This window comes from Anas acuta, chromosome 2 (assembly GCF_963932015.1).
Source record: "Anas acuta chromosome 2, bAnaAcu1.1, whole genome shotgun sequence".
NCBI lineage: Eukaryota > Metazoa > Chordata > Aves > Anseriformes > Anatidae > Anas > Anas acuta.
In genome coordinates, this window is record NC_088980.1 from 26,318,769 (window position 1) to 26,338,606 (window position 19,838).

General features: G+C 44.4%; 1 protein-coding gene across 6 annotated transcripts in view; it reads right to left on the bottom strand.

Annotated features, from left to right (window-relative positions):
* Positions 1 to 2,391: 2,391 nt before the first annotated feature.
* The window catches only part of SLC25A13 (solute carrier family 25 member 13), a 98,691-nt gene continuing 81,244 nt past the window's right edge, over positions 2,392 to 19,838 (bottom strand). For all 6 annotated transcript variants that reach the window (XM_068673994.1, XM_068673996.1, XM_068673993.1 and 3 more), the window contains 5 exons: positions 19,490 to 19,630; positions 8,177 to 8,315; positions 4,590 to 4,748; positions 4,416 to 4,506; positions 2,392 to 3,609 (listed from right to left, as the gene is read on the bottom strand). In XM_068673994.1, coding sequence (XP_068530095.1) covers positions 3,420 to 3,609; positions 4,416 to 4,506; positions 4,590 to 4,748; positions 8,177 to 8,315; positions 19,490 to 19,630 — 720 coding nt within the window. In that variant the 3' untranslated portion in view covers positions 2,392 to 3,419. The remainder of the gene's footprint in view (positions 3,610 to 4,415; positions 4,507 to 4,589; positions 4,749 to 8,176; positions 8,316 to 19,489; positions 19,631 to 19,838) is intronic.

Here is a 19,838-nt window from a genome sequence, read left to right on the forward strand (position 1 = left end):
TGCTGACCAGTGGCAGGTGGAAGAGGTTCTGCTACCATGAGGGCAGCATCAGTCTCAGTGAAGCCCACAGCTCTTCTAGGGGCAGCAGCCTGGCCTCAGGAAGCTTCCAGGGCTGGTTCTTCTTTAAATTCATAAGCAGAGCCACTTTGGCACTAGAAGCAACACACATCCAGAGCATACCAGTTCCACAGTCTGGATGTGAGTGAGCACAGAGACCAGCGAGCCCTTGCCAAAACACCTTGAGATCTTGGCATGAGTCTCTCAAGCAATGCCACTGCTTCCTAGTGCCGTGAGGAGCCGCGCAAGGAGCAGGCAAAGCAAGTACCACCCATCGTAAAATGCCGCCTGTCTGCAGCGTGACAAGCACCTTGCTCACCTCCTCGCGTCAAGCTCCTCGTGTCTGCGAAGAGCCACGTGGGCGGGAAGAAACCCCTTCATCCCAGGCTGTTTCTGTTCTTTCTGCTGTGTTTGAAGCTCTCTGGAGGCACTCAGAGTACAAATGCCTTGCGATTTAGATATTCCCGACCATTAAATAACTTACGAGTGATTACTGGCTCTGGAAATTGTCTTCCAGCTTATGCAAAACAGGGACAAGGTTTCAACTGGGAAGCACCCGGGGCCTCAGCTCCACAGCCGTGCCTGAGCAGCGCGGCCGGCCGAGTCCCTTGGCCCCGTGAAGGGTGAAGTCTGATGGCGCTGGCATGCCACGGGGCACGCAGCAGGGGCATCCCCAAGCAGCCCGTCCCTGCTGAAGCACGATGCGGAGCGGTTTGTCAGGTTTCCTGTATTTAGCAGGTTTAGAAAAACCTGTCCAAGTTATTTTTGAAGCCTGTGGTATGTTTGCTCGTGAAGGCATCCCTGCGAGCTGCCGCTGTTAGGGCAGCTTAGACCCAACCCATTCCTCGGGGACCAGGCAGAAAAGCATCCTTCGGGTGCTGCGTGGCTGAGAAACACAAGAGGGGACTGCTTGAGAGCCCCCCCAGCCTGCTGTCACACCAATGGGTATCACCAATAGCCCATCCTTTTTGTTTTTTTTTTTTGGCAAGCCCCCTCACAGGGAGGTGGCAGGACTCGCAGGCAGCCAGCGAGGTCACATTTTATCCAGTTCCTCCCAAGGCTTTGCATAACTCGCCCAGAAGCCCCAAGAAGACAAACATCTAAACACTGGCCTCGGGGCCTTTTGTTTGTTTGCAAGGCAATCCTGCAATTTCTTGGCCTGTAAACTTTTCAGAGCAGGAATGCGTCCTTTTGTGTCTGGGGGAAGCCGACTGTGCTCGAAAGATCTTCCCCGAGATCTCCGGGCAGAGCTCAGAGCACTTTGAACTGGGTCACGCACCACTGGAGCCACCACAGGCTCCTCGCTGGAGCCTTCAGGGGCTCTTCAGCCCCTCCATCCCCTCAGCTGGCCCTGAGGAGAGGTGCAGGACAGACCCACCCCCAGGGGACAGCAAATGGGGGAGGCTGGGGCCTGGCGGGACAGAGCTGTGAGGGGAGAGCTGCTCCCAGGCCTTGTTCCTGGGCTGGCAGGCACACAGGGTACAGGACCTGCCAGGCCGGGGCATGAGGGGCAGCACCCAGGCAGAACGTTTAACTTTTATGACAAGATTCAACCAAAAAACCCTGATAGTTAATGTTGGAGAGGTACAAGGGGCAACTTTTTTTTTAACCCATTTTTGACACAAGGGAGCTGTCAGCTGGGCGGAGGTGGACAGATGGGGCTGAGGCCTTCTCCCCGCACCTCCAGGTGTGCCGGTACCACGGGCTGCTCCTGCCACGGCTCCATCTCACCAGTAGCTTCGGAATATAACTTCATCCAAGAAAATATTTTTATGATGACTCGAAGACAAACACAGCAATATAGCACTTTCCACGTCAGTGTTTCAACATATTGCAATACAGTGTGATATCATGCCCCTTATTTTTCTGCAAGGATACTGCATCTAGGTATTCTCGCAGTTTACAATCAATATTGCAGGCACCAACACCCCCTGACCCCTCTGAAGAAAACAGCATCCTTCTATAAAGGCCCAATCCTGGTCTTCAGAGGGATCACAGAAGACACCCAACATTATCTTCGACTGACTACATAGTCAGATTGATTATAACATATTAACAAACAAACAAAATAAAAAAGGGGAAAGGTCAAAAAAACATTGATTGCTTCAATCCTGTTTTCTGACTGAAGAAAAATCTCTTTTTTTGTGCAACAACCATACCAATGCATTTCTTTTATACACAGGGGGATACAGGTAACTTTGTTCTCGAGCTGCAGGTGTTCCTATAGCCTCCTTGTCCCAGTATTAGCTTTAACTTGAAGCTAACTTCATAAATGAAGCCGAGCGAGCCTTTGGATGTACGATGCCATTTGTGTAACAGAATACCATGTGTGCATCTGTTTGAAAGGTTTATTTCTATCTTCATAAATACATCATTTTCTAAACACTGTGCAAGGCACCAAAAAATTAAGTAAAATCTTTTCTTTTAGAGTATTTTAATCTCTGTTGACTCAATGAAGTAAATAAGAATCTGAAACCACCTATTTGCCAATTACAAGCCAGCAGTTAAGGCAGGTACCATTGATACAGTGCATGAATTTTCTATTGCAGTTATTTAAACAAGCAGCGTTTTACTAGAAGTGCATATACAAACTGAATTCCAAACATCAGCAACCCAAGATAGGCACCTAGTTATGAAATTTCCTTGTATGTGTAGTAGAATGCCAAAGTACTGCCATAAAGTGCAAAGACTATGGACAATAACACTTTCTTTTGAGCATTTTGATACCAGTAACATAATACAACGGCTAAACATTTATAAATGTGGTTTCCATTACAAAAACATGTTCCACATAAAAGCTTCATAATACAATCCAGAAACAGAACTTGTGCGTGTACATATTTAAAAAGTTGAAGCTGTCCTGGCAGACTCAGGTACCGGGTCTCTATTCGCTGACCTCTACAGCCACGCACTAAGTTTATAACCAATTTACACGTACAGTCAGAATCATTCCGCTTCGAGCACCGTGATATCCACTGAGTTTTTCCATTTGAGTGACGATGTGTGACATCCGCCCTGGTAATCTGCAACCGAGCATTGCCTGTAAGATGATCTGGTTCACAGCTCTCACCCAACCCTCCCCAATAAATGGAACCTAAAATTAGTGTCTTCCCAACACAAGCACATGTCAGATGTGGACAAATACATTCATGGTCCCAAACTTAAAACAACTGGTAAGAATTTCACAGTGATCTGGTTAAGGAAGCACAAAGACAAATGATTACGTTTAAGATGAAAATTGCTTTAAAACTCAAATGAAGCTAAATTGTTTTATATGATGAGAAGCTAAAGGAACAAAAGTATTAACCAATTAGAAAAGTGGCTCTTTCCCAACTAATAACAAAAAATCTACAGCAATAAACTTAGGGTCCTACTGCTGCAGCAGCCTTTGAGGTAGGTGGTGATGGCTTAAACCGAGGTAGGTAAAGTCCAAACTTGTTTTCAATCCCTGCAAAAGTGGCAACTGCCAATTTGTAACCACCAACATGGTCAGGGTTAGGAGCAGGGAGCGTGATCCTAGATTTTGGAACTGGCTCTGATCCGGCTGGTTTTCTGCAAAATAATAATAAGAAGAATTAATTTCCATAGCGCAAAACGAGCATTCACAAAAATCTCCTCCAAAAATCAACCTCAGCACACCTCCCAGTGAGTGACTAAATTAAAAGCTGCAATGTACTGACAAATAGCAGTCATGGGCCTTCACCTTCATTGAGACAGGGGATGGTCAAATCCAGATAAAGCTCGTAGTCTGCTAATCAAAACTGCAGCGTGGGGAAGCTGTGCTCCAGCAGCCTCTGCTACAACACACAGTCAATCTGGGAACTTAGCAGAGTTTAAATAACTTTTGTGGTGGCTTTCTATCTATTGTCCCCAAAGCTTCCTAAATGTTCTGCAGCTGCTCCTGGTATGTTAAAATAGCAACGTGTGCACCCACATGAACTGCCCGCAGAGGAGGCACAGCTGAGGCTCCATCAAACAGTATTCGGGCCTGCTGACACCTAGAGACTTTTTTTGGGTGTCGAAATGCCCTTTACCACACTAACGAGGATTAATGCAGAGTGTGTCCTGACCTGGTAGGTGTCACACATCCCTGGCAGCTTTATCCCCACCCCATTATTTAGCCTCTTGCTGTCTCCGTAACCCAGGTCCCCAGCTCAAAATGGTGACATAAAATGTGGTAATGTCTTGCTGTGATGCAGGTCCTGGAATATCCAGGTGTGGTGTGGCTTAAATAACATGGACAAAACCTTTGAGATGCGCCCTACGTGATGGTAAGGTCCTGCCCCTGACATATCCAGGACACACAGAACCCAGAGCAGCTGTGGGGCCCCGGGCAGATTCGGACACCACATACTTACACTCCCCCGAAGTCCACGTAGAACCATCTCTGCAGGAGCTCGTAAGTCACCAGAGTTACACCGAATTGAGGAGACGATCGGAACACACGAGCTTGAAAGAAGAGCAAACAGTCTCTAAGTGACAAAGTAACACACAACTAAAGCTCCCTCAGTGATCAGAGCTATTTCACACACCTCCCGCTCCTTTCCACAGAGCCTTTGGACCTTCCTCTCGAAGGATCTTCACAAAACAATCCACCACGCCGCTGTAGGTGGTCTGCCCTGCCCGCGCTGCCACCTGGAGCCTGGTTTTGATGACATCCGCAGGGGTCACCAGAGAGGCTGCGGGCATACCTAGGAAGAGAAAAAACCATTAGGGGGGCACTGCTGCCTTCTCACAAGTGCCACAAACCCCAAGGGCAGATGTCATCCTTCAACAGAAGCTGGGAAGGCAAACAAGCAGCAAGAGGCAGCCGTGGCGGCCACGGCTCCCCTCTGAGAAAGCCTCTCCTGGAGGAACACCCCTCTCACACGCTTCCTGTCGAGCTGGGAGGCACGGGCTGCATTTTTCGGCGCTAACCAGAAACTTGCATAGCTAATGAGCACAAAGTTTTGGGAGGTGAGGTCGGTCTTTCCTTTTCCTTTTCACGCCTCTCTGCGGTTCCTGGCGCTCTGGCCGCACGCTGTGCTGGAATAGCCTGCACACACACGTCCCCCTCAGCCTCACACAGCACTGCCACCACAGCCAGATAATGCTCAGCAAGGCGCGAGGGCTAGGGCTCGAAAAAAAGGTTCATTTTCCTCGTTAGGGGTGGCAGATTGCTCAGCTGCAAAGCTGCAGCTGACATCCTCAGAAGAACACTCGGAGGAAGATTTAAATTTACCCTGGCAGATCATCAGCCGAAGGCAAAAGCTACCAAATTACCAACGGGCAGGACTTCTAAACTCATTCCTGTCCAAACTGGGGCTGCCCATGTTTAGAATTAAGGAGAAAAAAAAAAAAAAAGGCACCAAGACTGCACCCAGAAGACACTGTCTCTTATGGTTTTATTACTTTTCCATCCTGTGTCTGTTCCAAACCAACTTGGTCAGATGTAGATGCATAAATCTCCTCTCCTTTTTTTTTTTTAGGCTTAATAATTCTGTAACAAGTTTTGTCCAAACCAGCATGGTCTGGCTTCAGGCACCAAAGCACCCTTCTTGCAAACTGCTTCTGAGAGATGTAAATGTGCGAGTGCCACCAAAATCAGAACTCCCCCTCCCCTCCTGGTCCCCCCCCGGATCACACACATGCTGAACTTGCACAGTGATCAGCCTGGCAGGCAAGCGCTAAAACCCAGCGTAGGTTTCTCAGCTCTAGAAAGATTGAAATTCCTCTGTGCTTATCCTTACCCACACCAGGATATTGGCTGAGTCTTCAATTTAAATTTGGACTTTTGTCCTTCAAAAGCCAACCAGTGTTTTCAAGGAAAACCAAAGGACGTACTTAGAAACAATTTTGCTTACTACACATTGACTTCCCTCTCCTTATTCCTCATTCCTTATTCCTGAGGATAGTTTGCATTTAAAGCTGTTGGTATTTTTTTTAAATCCTGTTTTCAGAGCTATTTATACAGCACAAAAGACTTCACAGACAAATAAAACTTTACAGGTCGCTGCCCCGAGGAGCTCACAATTGCAACGAGACAAATTACACAGCGGGAGCCGACAATAAAAAAAGAGGAGCGCTGGGAGGAGGAGGAAGTTCGGGGAAGCAATAAGCAGATGGAGCAAATTAGGGAGATATCCTGTAGCTGATATTAGCAGCATCTCTTCAGAACGCGCCGTGGCCCAACAGGTTGAGACATCTGGCGAACAGCACGAAGCAGCGGCGGACCCAGCCGGGTGACAGCCGCGTTGCGTGTCCCCAGCAAGAACAAAAGGGAGGAAAACACACACAGCAACGCCTGCTGGCCAGAGAGGCAGGTGAGCAGCTAAACCCCAGCTTGAACGTCCCAGTACGGAGGGCTGTGGAGAGCTAGTGTCCTTTAGAGCCCCAGCCAGTAGCTGGGAGGTGGCGGGGCTTTGGTTGTGTCCTCCCCTTGGCAAAAGGGAGCTGATGTGTGCGCCCCCCACCACGCTTTTCCTGCATCCAGTCAAGATGTTTCTTGTTTTTGTGCGCAGCATGATGAGTGCTCCATCTTTACTGCTCATGAGAGTTAACTTACAGTGGATTTCACAGGAAGCCCTGAATAAAATTGGCGTTATAGCCAGTTTGGGAAGCCATATCAGCAACAATAAAGGCTGCTTCTGTGCCTGAACTTCAAAGGGGCAGTTATCTCAGTCTGCAATCACCTGACAATGGCTAGAAAGAGAAAAATAGGAAAATCTAAGAAATGACTTGGCTTAAAAATGCCAGCTTATGTTTCAAGTCTGTAAATATGATCTAAAGTTCAAAAATTGTTTTGTTCCACTAAAATGGGTGAGAAATAAGCTGGATGTAAGCTCCGTCCATGAGGGGCTTGGAGGCTGGCTCTGTTTTGGGCTGGGGGAGGGTAGAGGACAAGGGTTTTTAAGCAGCAGCCATTTGAACACCGCTGTTTTTCCTGGTGCCGGGTTGATTCCTCTGGCCTACGAGCTTCTGAATGCAGAGCCAGCACACAGAGCCGAGGCCATGCGCTTCTGCAAGGCACACCGACTGATCTGCACTGGCCTCGACCACGGCCAACATCCAGTTACTGGCTGTAAAAGGTCTTTGCTCTTCAGGAGGGACAGCCCCGTGTGTAATCCTGACTGAGAACAGCTTCCCCAGGGAGAAGAAACCTTACAGATCAAACAACAAACCTTATAAATCAACTACGCAGCAGACTGAAACAAGCAAGTGCTCAAGGTTAATACTCAGCACCTCTTTCGTATTTGGATAGACTAGGAAGCAGCAGCTTGTGGCACACAAGACAACAAGCTACACCTTTTGCCTTCTTCTGTGCCAAGTCTCTGTTGCAGTGGGAAAGAGAGCAGGATCCAAGCTGATGACCCTTTCTGAAACTGTTTTCCAGCACAACACAGCCAGACAAAAAAAAGCACCCATCCATCATGCAGCTTCGTAGTGCAGGCAGAACCTTTCCCAAGCCCTCTACGTTTTTACCTTTTGTCATAGTCATGGTTTCAGCTTTATTTTTACATTCCCTCTTCTACCTTATCTTATACGTTCTACTCTCAAGTGAAAGTCTTCTTCTAAACCGTCAGAACTATTTTCAAGCTTTCCTGTTCTGATAAGGATGAAGTCCTCACAAAGCCAAGTAAGTGCATCAAATACTCTGGATAGCAAGTGAGTTTCATCATTTTATCACGTTCTGTCTGTGTTCATACAGCTGTACTGCCAGCATGGCTGTTGGATTCATACAACAAAATTCAAGATTCCTTTGATCACAAGGAATTTCACAACTGCCATGATTTTAGTTTCAGTGATTTCATTTATGAACCATTTGAACCATTATGAACAGGACTTTACCAGTCGGCCAACCAGCCGAAGCCAACAGCACAGTAACTTCACAAGCAACGATTAGAGATGATGACAAAACATCAGAACATAAACCTTTCCCTTCCTTTTACCTCCTGATCATTACGAATAAACCATGAACTTATAGGATCTTTATTTTTAACCCCAACTCATTTCTACAGCATGGTAGAAATGTCATTGGGCACAAGGCTGCAAGTTCTGAGCTTTTCAGAGTTCCCATTGCTGTAACTACTGCTCTGCAGGTGTGACATAATGGCACGCAGAAAGAAGTTGGGGCACTTACCAGCTATAGATCCAGCCAAGAGCAGATTTCCAGGGCTGACCCTCCCATCCTCATTTGCGAATGAAGATTTCAAATGAGCATAGCAGGGGAAGTAAATAGCAGAGAAGGGAATGTCACGCAAAAAACACGCCTTAGCACCCTGTGTGGAAAAAGAGAACAGGTTTTGAGAATGAACAAATTTAACACGATGAACTGTGAACACCAGAAAACGGAGCAACATCACAATTTTTGTCTTATCACAAAGGGCTTATAGGAAAAGCAATTCCTCCTCTCAAAATTTTGTGGGATACACGTGTTTCACTCTGCTGAGTAGCGTCTGTGCATTGTTTCTTGATTCAGTGATTATTATTGTTATATTTATCTTGTCTGCTTCTTCTCCCTTACTCCCTAGTAGTGTAGTTATTTATTGGTAATACAGAAAATGTTGTGTGCTGGCATAAACTCTGAGAGTACCTTTGAGAAGTAGTAAATAGTTGATGCTTTAGCCATGTGCCTGCAAAGGAAGTTCAGGGTATGTCCAAAGAAAAGTCACAGGCCAGGTCCATCCCTTATCGTTCCCACTTACAATAAATACCTCAGAGAAAACAGAGCCTGGTCCATGCATCTGTGCAGACACTGCAATTGATATTGCAACATGTATCAAGGGAGAGGAAGAGGGCCAGAACACCAGCCCTTTCACACAACAGTAACGGGGTGATTTATTCGTGATTTTTGGAGTACGAGTGACCTGGGATACAGCTTGTTTTCAAGCTTCAGCTCCTGATACCCGTTTGTGTAAGTGGTACAAACAGCCAACGTAGTTAGTAGCAGTGCAGAGGGTTTCAAATAAAGAGGGCAGTAAATAGGCAAGGAAAACTTTGGGGTAGCAGCAAGCAAGCAAAGCTTGGTAAGTTTTCTACCAAGAGGAGGAAAAAAAAGCCTCTACAGGAGGTCAACCAACATGTAATACCAAATAATATCCCTGCTCCAACAGCAAAAGGGACTTGCAGCCTGCTTTTGCCCAACACGGAGATCCAGAAGACACCTGAGCCTGGACACACCAGGGCTGAGACAGGCGGGCAGACACAAACAGGAGGTGGATTTAGGAAACGGGTAAGCTCAAGCTTCAGAAAGACACGCTTGGCGGACGAGGCTAAGCCTCCTCTCTTTGAAGCCAGGGTGGAGTTGTGGTGAAACTACTTGAGGTTCATCCTCCAGCCCTCCTGGGATGCCCTCGTTCCTGCACTTGGCTGTACAGTTCCGCCAGGGCATGGCTCGCTGCCAGGCATTTCGCAGGTGACATGCTAATACGCCCAGAATTTAATTAAACCTAATGATATGCCTGCTCCTATCTGGGAGCTTAGCTTGTACTGTAACAGCAGTGAAAACAGACTGCTGATGCAAGCTGGATGCTGGTTATCCAGCAAACACGCAAGGGTTGCAAGGTGTCAGGAATACTGCAAAGCCTGCAGTGCCTTCCAGAGAGGGCATTATGGTAAAATCAGGTCCTGTAAGCCCGTCCACAGGAGATGCCAGTATGTGTGGATTGAGAACACCTCTGAGAAAATAGAGATTTGATCTAAGAGCAGCCACTAGATCTCTGCTAGTCACTAGGAAGCCACCGGGAAGCTTCCTCAGCTTTCTTCTTGTCCTTCACAGACTGGGAGCTGTCCGTGTCCCCTGACAGTCCATTCCAAAAAAAAAAGAAAACCCAAACCACTGGGGTTTTACCAAGCTCTGTATGAAAAAACAACTTTTTAACGATCAAATGTCTGCACTGTACTTACCTCACAGAAAAATTATGAAATTCACTAATGAAACATTCCCAGCCCAACACGGTTTCTTCCAAGGTTTATTTTTAGAGCCTACTTTTCCTCGGAGCAAATCTCCTCGCTGCCTTTGCCCTCGGGGCACATTACTTTTATTTTCCTTGCAGTGTTGCCATTAAGCACCGTGCACACTTTTCCCCCTGAATTTCTTTCATACTCCCAAATATCTCTACAGAGCTAAAATAACTTATGGAAATCAATAAACTCCAACTGCAAGCAACTCTTAGCCAAACCTGGGCTGCTAATATTCCTCCCCCTTCGTTAACAGGCTCTTCTTCAGAGGACAGAAAGAGCACATTGCTGATATCACCAACAACACGCGTTCGGGGACACCGAGAGAGAGGATGTCCATCAACTCAGTTGGCCGAGTGTAAACAAAACCCGGATCAAAACTTGGATCCACTTGAATAATAACCCCGATTGGCTCCGTTCCAGTATCACAACAGTCTAGAGTTTCCCCCCATCGCCCCGTTTAAAGTCTGGGAAAGTGTGTTTAAAAGCAGGCCTCGTTTAACTTCAAGTTAATCATCCGCAACCGGCCTAGGCCAATTAGGACGGCTTAGGGAAGTTGGCCGCAGTATCTTGAAAAGCAAAAGCGACATTTATTTTGCCTCTCGCGCCTTTTTGATGTGGACAACGTGCTGAAAGCCATACGGAGTTTTAATCAGTCCCCAGCTAGCCGTAAGGATGGCCTGCCCGGGGTTGCTCTGGCGGCCGAGGCGCAGCCCTGCCAGGCATGACATGGGTGGGAGATCCTACACGCCTCTTGGCTCCCACCTTCCATCCCTTTAATAACCCTAAAGCTCCTAATCTGGGATACTATCTCACTGAATACACCAATGGAGGGGAAAAAAAAAAAAAAAGAAAAAAAAAAAACACAACGGATAGTCAAAGATTCTGATAAATAAACCCAAATCAGTGCCGGGGCAGGTTCTTTAGCATGCTAATTCCTGCTTATACCAGCTCTACCTGCAAAGAAGGCCCTAAACAAACTATTTCTACTACAAGGGGAGGGTAATTATACTGACAAAGGCACCTCTGTGTCGGGTTGGGCACAAGGAGCCGGCAGGTCTGGGAGACGCAGGCTTAACCGAGTCTCCTGCAGTGAATGCACATTGTCTAGTGCAGGGGGAAAAATGCCAGACTGGGGGGACCCAGCAGCATTCAAGACAACAGTGGTGCACCTTGTCTGCGAGGGTTATTTAATGCTTCTGGCACCTGTACTTACAGCCACCCCCTCTTTTTCTCCTTTACAGGTTTAGAATTTATTTGGCATGTATAATTGTTATTTTGATCCTATAGCTACAAACAATAGGCAGCATGTCATTTCTTGATCATTTTGCATTCTTCTTGGGTTTTACTACCCAGTTAACCCTTTGGAACCGGAGCCGTGACAGCACCTAAGAGGTTTTGTAGCAGTCAGACAAATATTACTGGCATTTGCTTTCAAGGGCTGTAATTTTTTGCTACTGTAAAATGACATTGCCTTAAAAGCCGCTGTAGGTTTTTATTCACACGTGTTTACCCCAACCAGCACACAAAACTGATTTAGCACATCGAGTCGGGGAATAAAGCACTGGTTTCTAACGCTGTGCCAGCAATTCACATTCACTTTGCAGACAAAAATTCTAACACTTGGGCGGAAGGGCTTTTCTTGGAAATAAACTTTCCAAACAGCAGGTTCTCACGTATGAGAACACAGTCACAAACGAGCGTGCTGGATGCAAATTAATATAATTCAAAACTTTTTCTGCTCCGTTTCATATGTTTATCATCTTGCTGCAAACCCACAACTTGAAGAGGCGAAATACCTCGGCTCTTATCAAAAGCTGCCAGGTGGGAGCTCGGTACACATCCTGTCAACTGAGATTACACTTTCCAGGTCAACACACCAGAAGCCCGTTTATGCAGTTGTCAAAAAATCATTGAAGAACAGACTATTGGGAGCTTTTCTCACTCTTTCTGGAAACGCAAGCTCTGTTGGCAGTATCAGCCCAGGCACGAACCTGAGCTAAATACCTTCTAGGAATTGTAATCATGAACATTACCACAACCAATGTATCCTTTCCTCACAGGATGTTTCACTACCATATTATTTCCCATCTTCTTGGGAATCACGGAATAACTTTGTTGCACAAAATTAGGAAGCATTACTGTGTGTTATGCTGCAAAGCATTATCCAGAGTGATTATGTGTAAAAGGAGAAATATTTTATTGTAAAATTAATGTTATTTTTTTTATATATGTTCATATGATGTACAAAATAAGTAGGTATACTCACAATGCCAGCATTGAACAGTACGTGAACATTTTAAAGATGTCTTTGGAAACCACTGCGCTATAAATTCAACTGACTTTAATAGGACATTATGCATATTGCTGTAAAAGATAGGCAAAAAACAGATTACCTGATCTTGTACAATCACTTCAATGTTCTATTGTAATCAGAAATTACATGAAATCTATTAAAAACAGTGAAAACCTGAAACGTATCCTTTCTCACTTCTGCCAACATAAATGGTATTTTGCGTTAGGTTAAATGATATTTTCCCTGACTGGGATATTCTGTCTTTATATTTTTAAGAATAGCTGTCATCTACGGAACATCTGCAGCTGAAGAAGGATTTACCACCCATACGCTTCCATGCCCTGGTGCTTTCACAGCAACAATTACTGGCAGAAATAAGACAAATAGAGGCAACAAATTCCTTCTGCAAAAGTGCTGCAATGTGCTCCCCAAAGGAGCAGCTGGGTTTTGAGAAGCACAATGGCCTAAAATTGTATTTACACAAGCAGTTCTGAATTTTAGACAAAGGTAGAAAAAACAATATTTGCTTTCTAGCTTTAAAGAACTACAGGGCTTCAAGCCAGCAGTGGGCCTAATGAGCTGTATGTATCAAGTCTTCTTTCTGCTGGAGTTAATTTTATTTCAAAGCTGCATATCATTACAGAAGTGCTAGTATCTTAACATCTAAGGTAGAGTGAATCTGGAGGAAACTTCCATTTTAAATTGTATTTGTGATGATGCACAATTAAATGACAGGAAAAAAAAATACTTGTCTTTAGTTCTTTGGTGGGGAAGGAAGATAAGAGGAGATCTGTGATCTGACCTGGACCTCTATGCACCGTGATAGTGTTTTCCCTCCAAATAAAAACATTGAAGGTTACAAGGGTACGTAAAGATAATACTGGTCTTCAAGGATAGCCTCCTGAAAGCACAAGGATGGTCGGCTCTGCTGTGCAGAAAGCTGAGCAGGCGTGTCAGGCCAGCACGGATGGACAGGGAGCTCATGAGTGAGCTCCAGTGCTGAAAGGAAAAAGGAAGCAGAGGCTGGGACAAGCTACCCAGGAGAAAGGCAGAAACACTGCTTGGGTGCGCAGCAATGCAGTCAGCTGGAGCTGGATCTAGTGAGATGCCGAGGGAGAGTAAAAGGGGCTCCTGGAAGCACATCAGCAAAAGGACAACGAAGGAAATTATGAGGCTGTTGCTCAACGGGGCGAGAAACACAGAGACAAAGAACATGAAAGAGGGTGAAATTACTTCTTTGCCTTGCTTTTTACTAGTAAAATCCGCACTCAGGCTTCTCATCTACATGAGCCTGCTAGAAAAGCCTGCAGGAGCATGGCATTACCTCCAGTAGGCAGAGCACTTAAGCCACCTGTACATGCACAGTCTGTGAGGCCAGCTGAGACACCTCTGGTGGTGCTGTGATAGCTGGCTGGTGCCACAGGGAGCCTGCTATTACTGCCAAAAGGTCGAGTCAGTCAAAGGGGTTCAGATGACTGGAAAAAAAAAGACAAACATCACACCCACCTTGAAGAGGAGCAAGAAGGAAGATCTGGGAAACTACAAGCTGTTTGGACACAGCTCGGTCCCTGGGAGATTTACAAAGCAAATCCTCCTGGAAGCTGTTCCCAAGCACATGAAGGGTGAGGGAGATGTTGGGAACACCCAGTACGGGTGTACCAAACCGTGACTGAACAACCTGACCTCCAGACTTGTGGATAACACAGCTGCACTCTCAGCAGATTACTGGATGATACTGAATTTGGAGGAGTAGCTAGTGGGCAAGGCTGCTGTGCAGAGGGACCCTCACAGCGTGGAGAGATGGGCTGACAAGAACATGATCAAGTTCCAAACAGCAAATGCAAAGTCCTGCATCTGAACTGGAAAAGCCCCAGGCAGCAGGACAGGCTGGGGCTGAGTAGCCAGAAAGCAAATTTGCAGCAGAAGTCCTGGGGGTGCTGGTGGACAAGTTGAGCATGAGTAAGCAATGCCTCCGTGCAGTAAAGACAGCCACACCCTGGGCTGCATTAGCAAGGGTGCAAGGGAAGTGATGTGACCCTTCCACTCAGCACTGGTGAGACGGGAGTCCAGTAGCCAGTTCTGGGCTCCCCAGTACACCAAAGACATTGCCATGCTGCCACCAAGGCGGTCAGGTAGCCCGTGGCACATAAGGAGAGGCTGAGGGAACTCTGCCCAGCTCTGACACCTTACTGCTTTCTTCAGCCACCTAAAAGAAGGGTGCAGGGAAGATTCCTCCTGTTGGGAAGTTTTTTGTTGTTGTTGTTGTTTAGAAACATGAATGTGGTCAAGCACCGAGTCAGGGTGCCCAGATGAACTCCAGACCAGCTTTCAACACAAATTACTCTAACATTGTAAGTCCAGCAGCGCACAGAGCTGAGATTACAGCAGAGCACTCCCATGAGTTGTTCTGACATGAGCACAGCAGAGCACGATGTTAACACACCAGTGAATGGCCCCAAAGAATATTAATTTCCCTAAAACAGGGGGGGCATCAAAACCGTGTGACCCAGCTTCCCACTGATCACCAGCTGGCTCTGCACTTGGACTAGAAAACTGGGATAATTGCGACCATAATCAATACAAGATTCGCTCAGTTGGATGCAAAAAAGGTTGACATAACATTTCCTTTGTTAATTTGTTGACATGTGACACAAGATTTATTTGCCTGTGCATTAGTTTTCTCCGTTAATGGACAACGGGAGCACTGAAATTACCCGTATCGGGGTGCGTGGAAGTTTTTTATTTGAAAATCTACAAAAAGCGTTTCACGGTTAGAAATTAATGCAAAATGAACTAATTCAAACAACAAGCAGTAGATCTTGTTAAGACACGCAGGCATTTGCCTTGTGAAGCTAGGACTGACGTACCCTCAGTCCTTCTGGCTGCGGGTATAATTAATGGCAGTGCATTCTTCCCCGCTGACTGCTATACCGGACTCACAGATTTTCACCCAAATTTTAGCAGAAACGTTTCTTAGGAAGTAAGCAGAGCATGCTGGATTGATCTGTTGTGGTCAGAACAGCTTTCAAGTTGATTTATTTCTGAACTGGGAACACAGAACCGTCATGCAGTCTCCCTGCAGTGTGGTAAGTGAAACAGCACCAAAGCACAGACACAACCAGAAGAGCCAGCGTGCCACAGACTGGATGACCATTCCTGATTTAAGAGCTTTGTAACTTATCAACACCGAAGTAAACTTGACAAGCAGTGGAAACACTTCTGCTCTACTATGAGCTGACGGACTGACTGGTAATGTGCTCGTTCATCACAGAAATACAGCTGCTTGAAGATACCTGTGCTTCTGTTTTGAAAAAATATCATTATGGTAATATTAGTTTCAACATAACATCACAATTTCTGGAGTCCATCTTTCTATTAAGTATGTGATATATCCCCATTTATTTCATCTCTCTAGCAAGTCTATTTTCTCCACTGGTAGCAGTACAGAAAATCAGTGATGTTTGCTCTCTGTGGATTTCACCAGCCACCTGCTAGGCTGAGGGAATCCCTTTCCTTCTGAAATCCCTTTCCTTACAGCTTCTTGTACCATCCCATGGCCTCCTCCAGACAGTGGCCATCTTCACTTTTTCCTGTAGTGCCATCAGACCTGATGCTAGAATAGAAACTTCACCTGCTGTAGTGTAGGACGCAGCACTACGGGCACTGGTTAATGGCCACTTGGGGGTTGGAATCTTTAAGATCCCTTCCTACGAAAGCCTTTCTATTAATCCAGTCATCAGAAGTGAGTTATTTGGCTGGTCGCCTTCTCATGTTCAGATACTGAGCAGTGGTGGAAACCACTGCAGAAAACTGCGGTCAACCCTTCTCAGAGCAGTTTTACAAGAGTTTCTAACAGGTCAAATGGAAAAGAGGGAACATTATGCTCTCAAACCAAAGCTGATAGAACAGGCAATTTTTGTTGGGTTTGCTTTCTCTGGGCCACAAAAGAAAGAAAAAAAAATCACAATTATTCAGAAAATACTTCATAGCAAACAGAAAAAAAAATATGAAAAAAGTATTGACTACAAAATGAAATATTACATTTAAATTTTGGATTGTTAAACAATTTTTTTAAAAAGAAAGAATTAAGAAAATCCATTTCAAACAAACAAACAACAGAAAAAAATCCTGAAAAGTCTAGAATTATGCTTTCACTTGCAAAATTAAGTGAATCAGTTTGTCCTTAATCATCACTAGCACACAACAGTGTTCAAACATCTGGAATATTTGCATGAAGGCCCATTAAGCCTATAACTTCAAGATTCATAAACAAAAATATTTTCTAAAATAAGTACCTGTTTTTGTTCTTCTGCAGTAGCGTGTACACATCATTATTTAGTTCTACTAAAATAAATACATTTGGGGCATCAGATATATCTTTACGAGGATATGAAAAACAAAGCTAAACCAAAGTGTTAAGATGCAAATGAAAGCCCTGTCCATGTTAAGAGAGACCAGCACAACAAGTACTGAGATAGACACAAAATCCTCATTTCTATTTTATAGTTCTATAGCTAATTTGACTAGTTAAGAGTACAACCATTCCGAATTTATCAAGATCAGTTCTCTTCAGTACAGTATTTATTATCTGATATTCAACTGCTCAATACAGCCACTGAATTAATTTACGAGCAGCACCAGCCACACAGATAGCACCTTCCAAATCTGGTTTAGGCTGAAATTCAGTTTCAACCACTGGTGCCTCTGGGCAGTGCTTTCAGGGGCTGGCGACTTACACGCGATGCAATGAGGTATTAATCCCTGCCTGACCTCGCCAACGCTGCCAGCTTCAGCACAGGCCTTCAGATAAATGATGCTGATGCATCTAGCACTGCTGCTTCCAGAAGCACCTCAAGGCACCGTGAAGCTCCTCTGATGCAGAACGATGAGTTCCCCATGCTGTGAGGCCACTCTCCTCCCTCTGTGTGGACAGACCATTGTGAGGGACTACATAGCAAGTTTATTGTGTTCAAGAAACTAAGCTTTTTTTTTTCAGTTTTAATTAATTTCCCATTTCCCATTCCTGATTATTATGTGGCTGCACCAATATTCACAGTGGTGTAAGGAAAGGACAGCAGATAGGACTGCTCTTTTTTTTTTTTTTTTTGGCTCCAGCACTAAAATATTTGGTGAATAACAGCACGAGCGTGCCCAATGGCAGAGCTAGCAGTGACTAAGGGTGCACTAGGACATGAGCTTTCTGATGTGGGCTGTGCTCTGTTGGGTGGATGACTGACTTCCAGGTCATTTTCTAGTTTTGCCAAATTTGTCCAGTGTTTGCAGGCAACAAATTCAAATTGGACTTGCAAAAGGACACAAACACAAGGAACAGGGTCAGGGAGAGAAAAGAGGAAGGGGCAGAGAGGGAGAGAGAAACAAAGACAGCAGAAAAGTAAAAACAAATCAAAACCCCTTCTGTAGCTTTTTTTTTTTTTTTTTTTTGTACAGATAAATGGACTTAATGAATGAACCAACGAAACCACATAGCTTGTGATTAAACAACACTGCCTGTCTTAATGCAAAGTAGTGATGTGACGGCTCATGTTCAGGTGTATTCCTTAAAAATATTCTCATAGCATATACACTAGAAAACACAAATAAGCCATATCATCTCAGGTTGTATTATTTAAAAATGGAAAAAAACACAGCAAACACTGTTGGACAACTGATAGCAAGTATTCAGGAAAAAAAACGTAGAAATGCTACCTTGAGTCAACTAGTTTGTCATTCTTTCTCATTTTGTGTTTTATTTTTACTAGTTCATGTAAAAGTCAGGAGCTGCCCTCCATTCCTACGCAGCCTCAGGGATGCAGACTGTTTACCATATCCATGTTTTCAGTTGTAAATGTTGACCTGATCGACACCATAATGTCATTTACTAGGAGTTTACACAATGGCATCAGCTTCAGTAAAACACCTAAAAAATTAGCAAGTCGATTTAAAGGGAAAAACAACTCCCCATTAAATCCTATTCAGACCTGCTACTTCTCTCCAGGCCAAAACATACATACATCTACTCCCCGGGCAGGCTTCCTCTTTGTAATGTTAAAAGAACAATTTAAAAGGATTGTGAGCTTTAAAATGTGGATGAAATTTAAATATTATGGAGGAGGGGGATGGGGCTCATTTGTTTTTTTGAAGCATCTTCAGTTTACAGTTGCACTGCTGTAAATAAGAAACAGAGGAATCCTACACATTGCACTAGAAACACTGGGACAAACAGCCAGTGTGAAAGCTTTCTCCTGTAAAGTAAACTGTGAAATTGTAAGAAACACCACATGATGCTCTGCAGTGTACAGCATTCATTACAATTTTTGTTTCATTACCTAGCGTAGTGGCTATCTCAAAGTATTCCAGGACCTTTCATACCCCTCCGTATCTTGTCTACTTCATCAGAAAGTGGAAGGCAGTATGTTTGCCCTTTAAATTATACACCCAAGCATACATCCTGTTAGAATCTACAAAAGATGTTTTTAATCCTGCTGTAGTCTGTGTGTGTGCATGTGTGTTTATTGGTCTAACATTAAACCTAACTTTATTTCATATATTTATGAGTGTATTTATATATATATGTATGGAGGATAATGGAGAAAGCACAAGCATAGAGCACATTCATTAAAGCAGCTTTTCCCAGGATTATTTGGTACGAAGTTCTTCTAAACTAGTAAGAGGAAGCTTGCTTTAGGAGTTTACTTTTACGCTGGGCTCCCACTGTCTGTATTTCCTCACTCCTCATTGTGCTGTAATTAATTCCCATCACCAGATTAACAATGACATCTGGGAAAGCTGCTGAATCAAACACAGAAAAGCAAAAGCATTGCTCCACAACTGTAAGCTCTATATCATGAAAGCAGATGAAAATAAGTCTATTTTTACACCAGGCAGAACATCAGGAATCATAAACTAATCCTCAATGAACAATACTTACAGCCAGATCTGCTGAAATGATAAAAGGAATTTTTAGTGAAATTCAAAAGAACCACACACTTAAAAACACAAGACAGTTCCTTCCCTTAATTAGAAATGAAAAATGAAGATACAATATCACACACACACACACAAAAAAAAAAAAAAAAAACAGAATTAAAAAGAAGTACAATTATGTTCATTCATTAAAGTTTGAGGGAGTATTGAGATGATCTTCTGGTTTGAAATATTCATAATTGGCTTTTAACTTATGTATAAATTAAAAGGTACCTTGTAGAGACCGAAGAAGCCCAAGTCCCGTAGCACAGTAAGGGCACTAACTCGTGGTCCAGTAGTAATTTCTCCAGCTACCTGTAATCGAATCTTGACAATTTCTAGTGGATTGGTAAAGATCACTTGAGAACCTCCAGCCTGAAATTAAAAATAGAAGGCAGCATGTTAACTCATTATTTCCAACATAACGTCCCGATACATTCGAGAGAAGATATTTTTAATCCTGCTGCAATCAGTTGAGTTATTAGCAGATGTGAGTTTTAATATTAGCTAACGAACTGCATCTCACAAGGCAAGAAACCTACCCCACAGGAGATGAATGGTCAGAAAACAGAGAGGAAGCAGG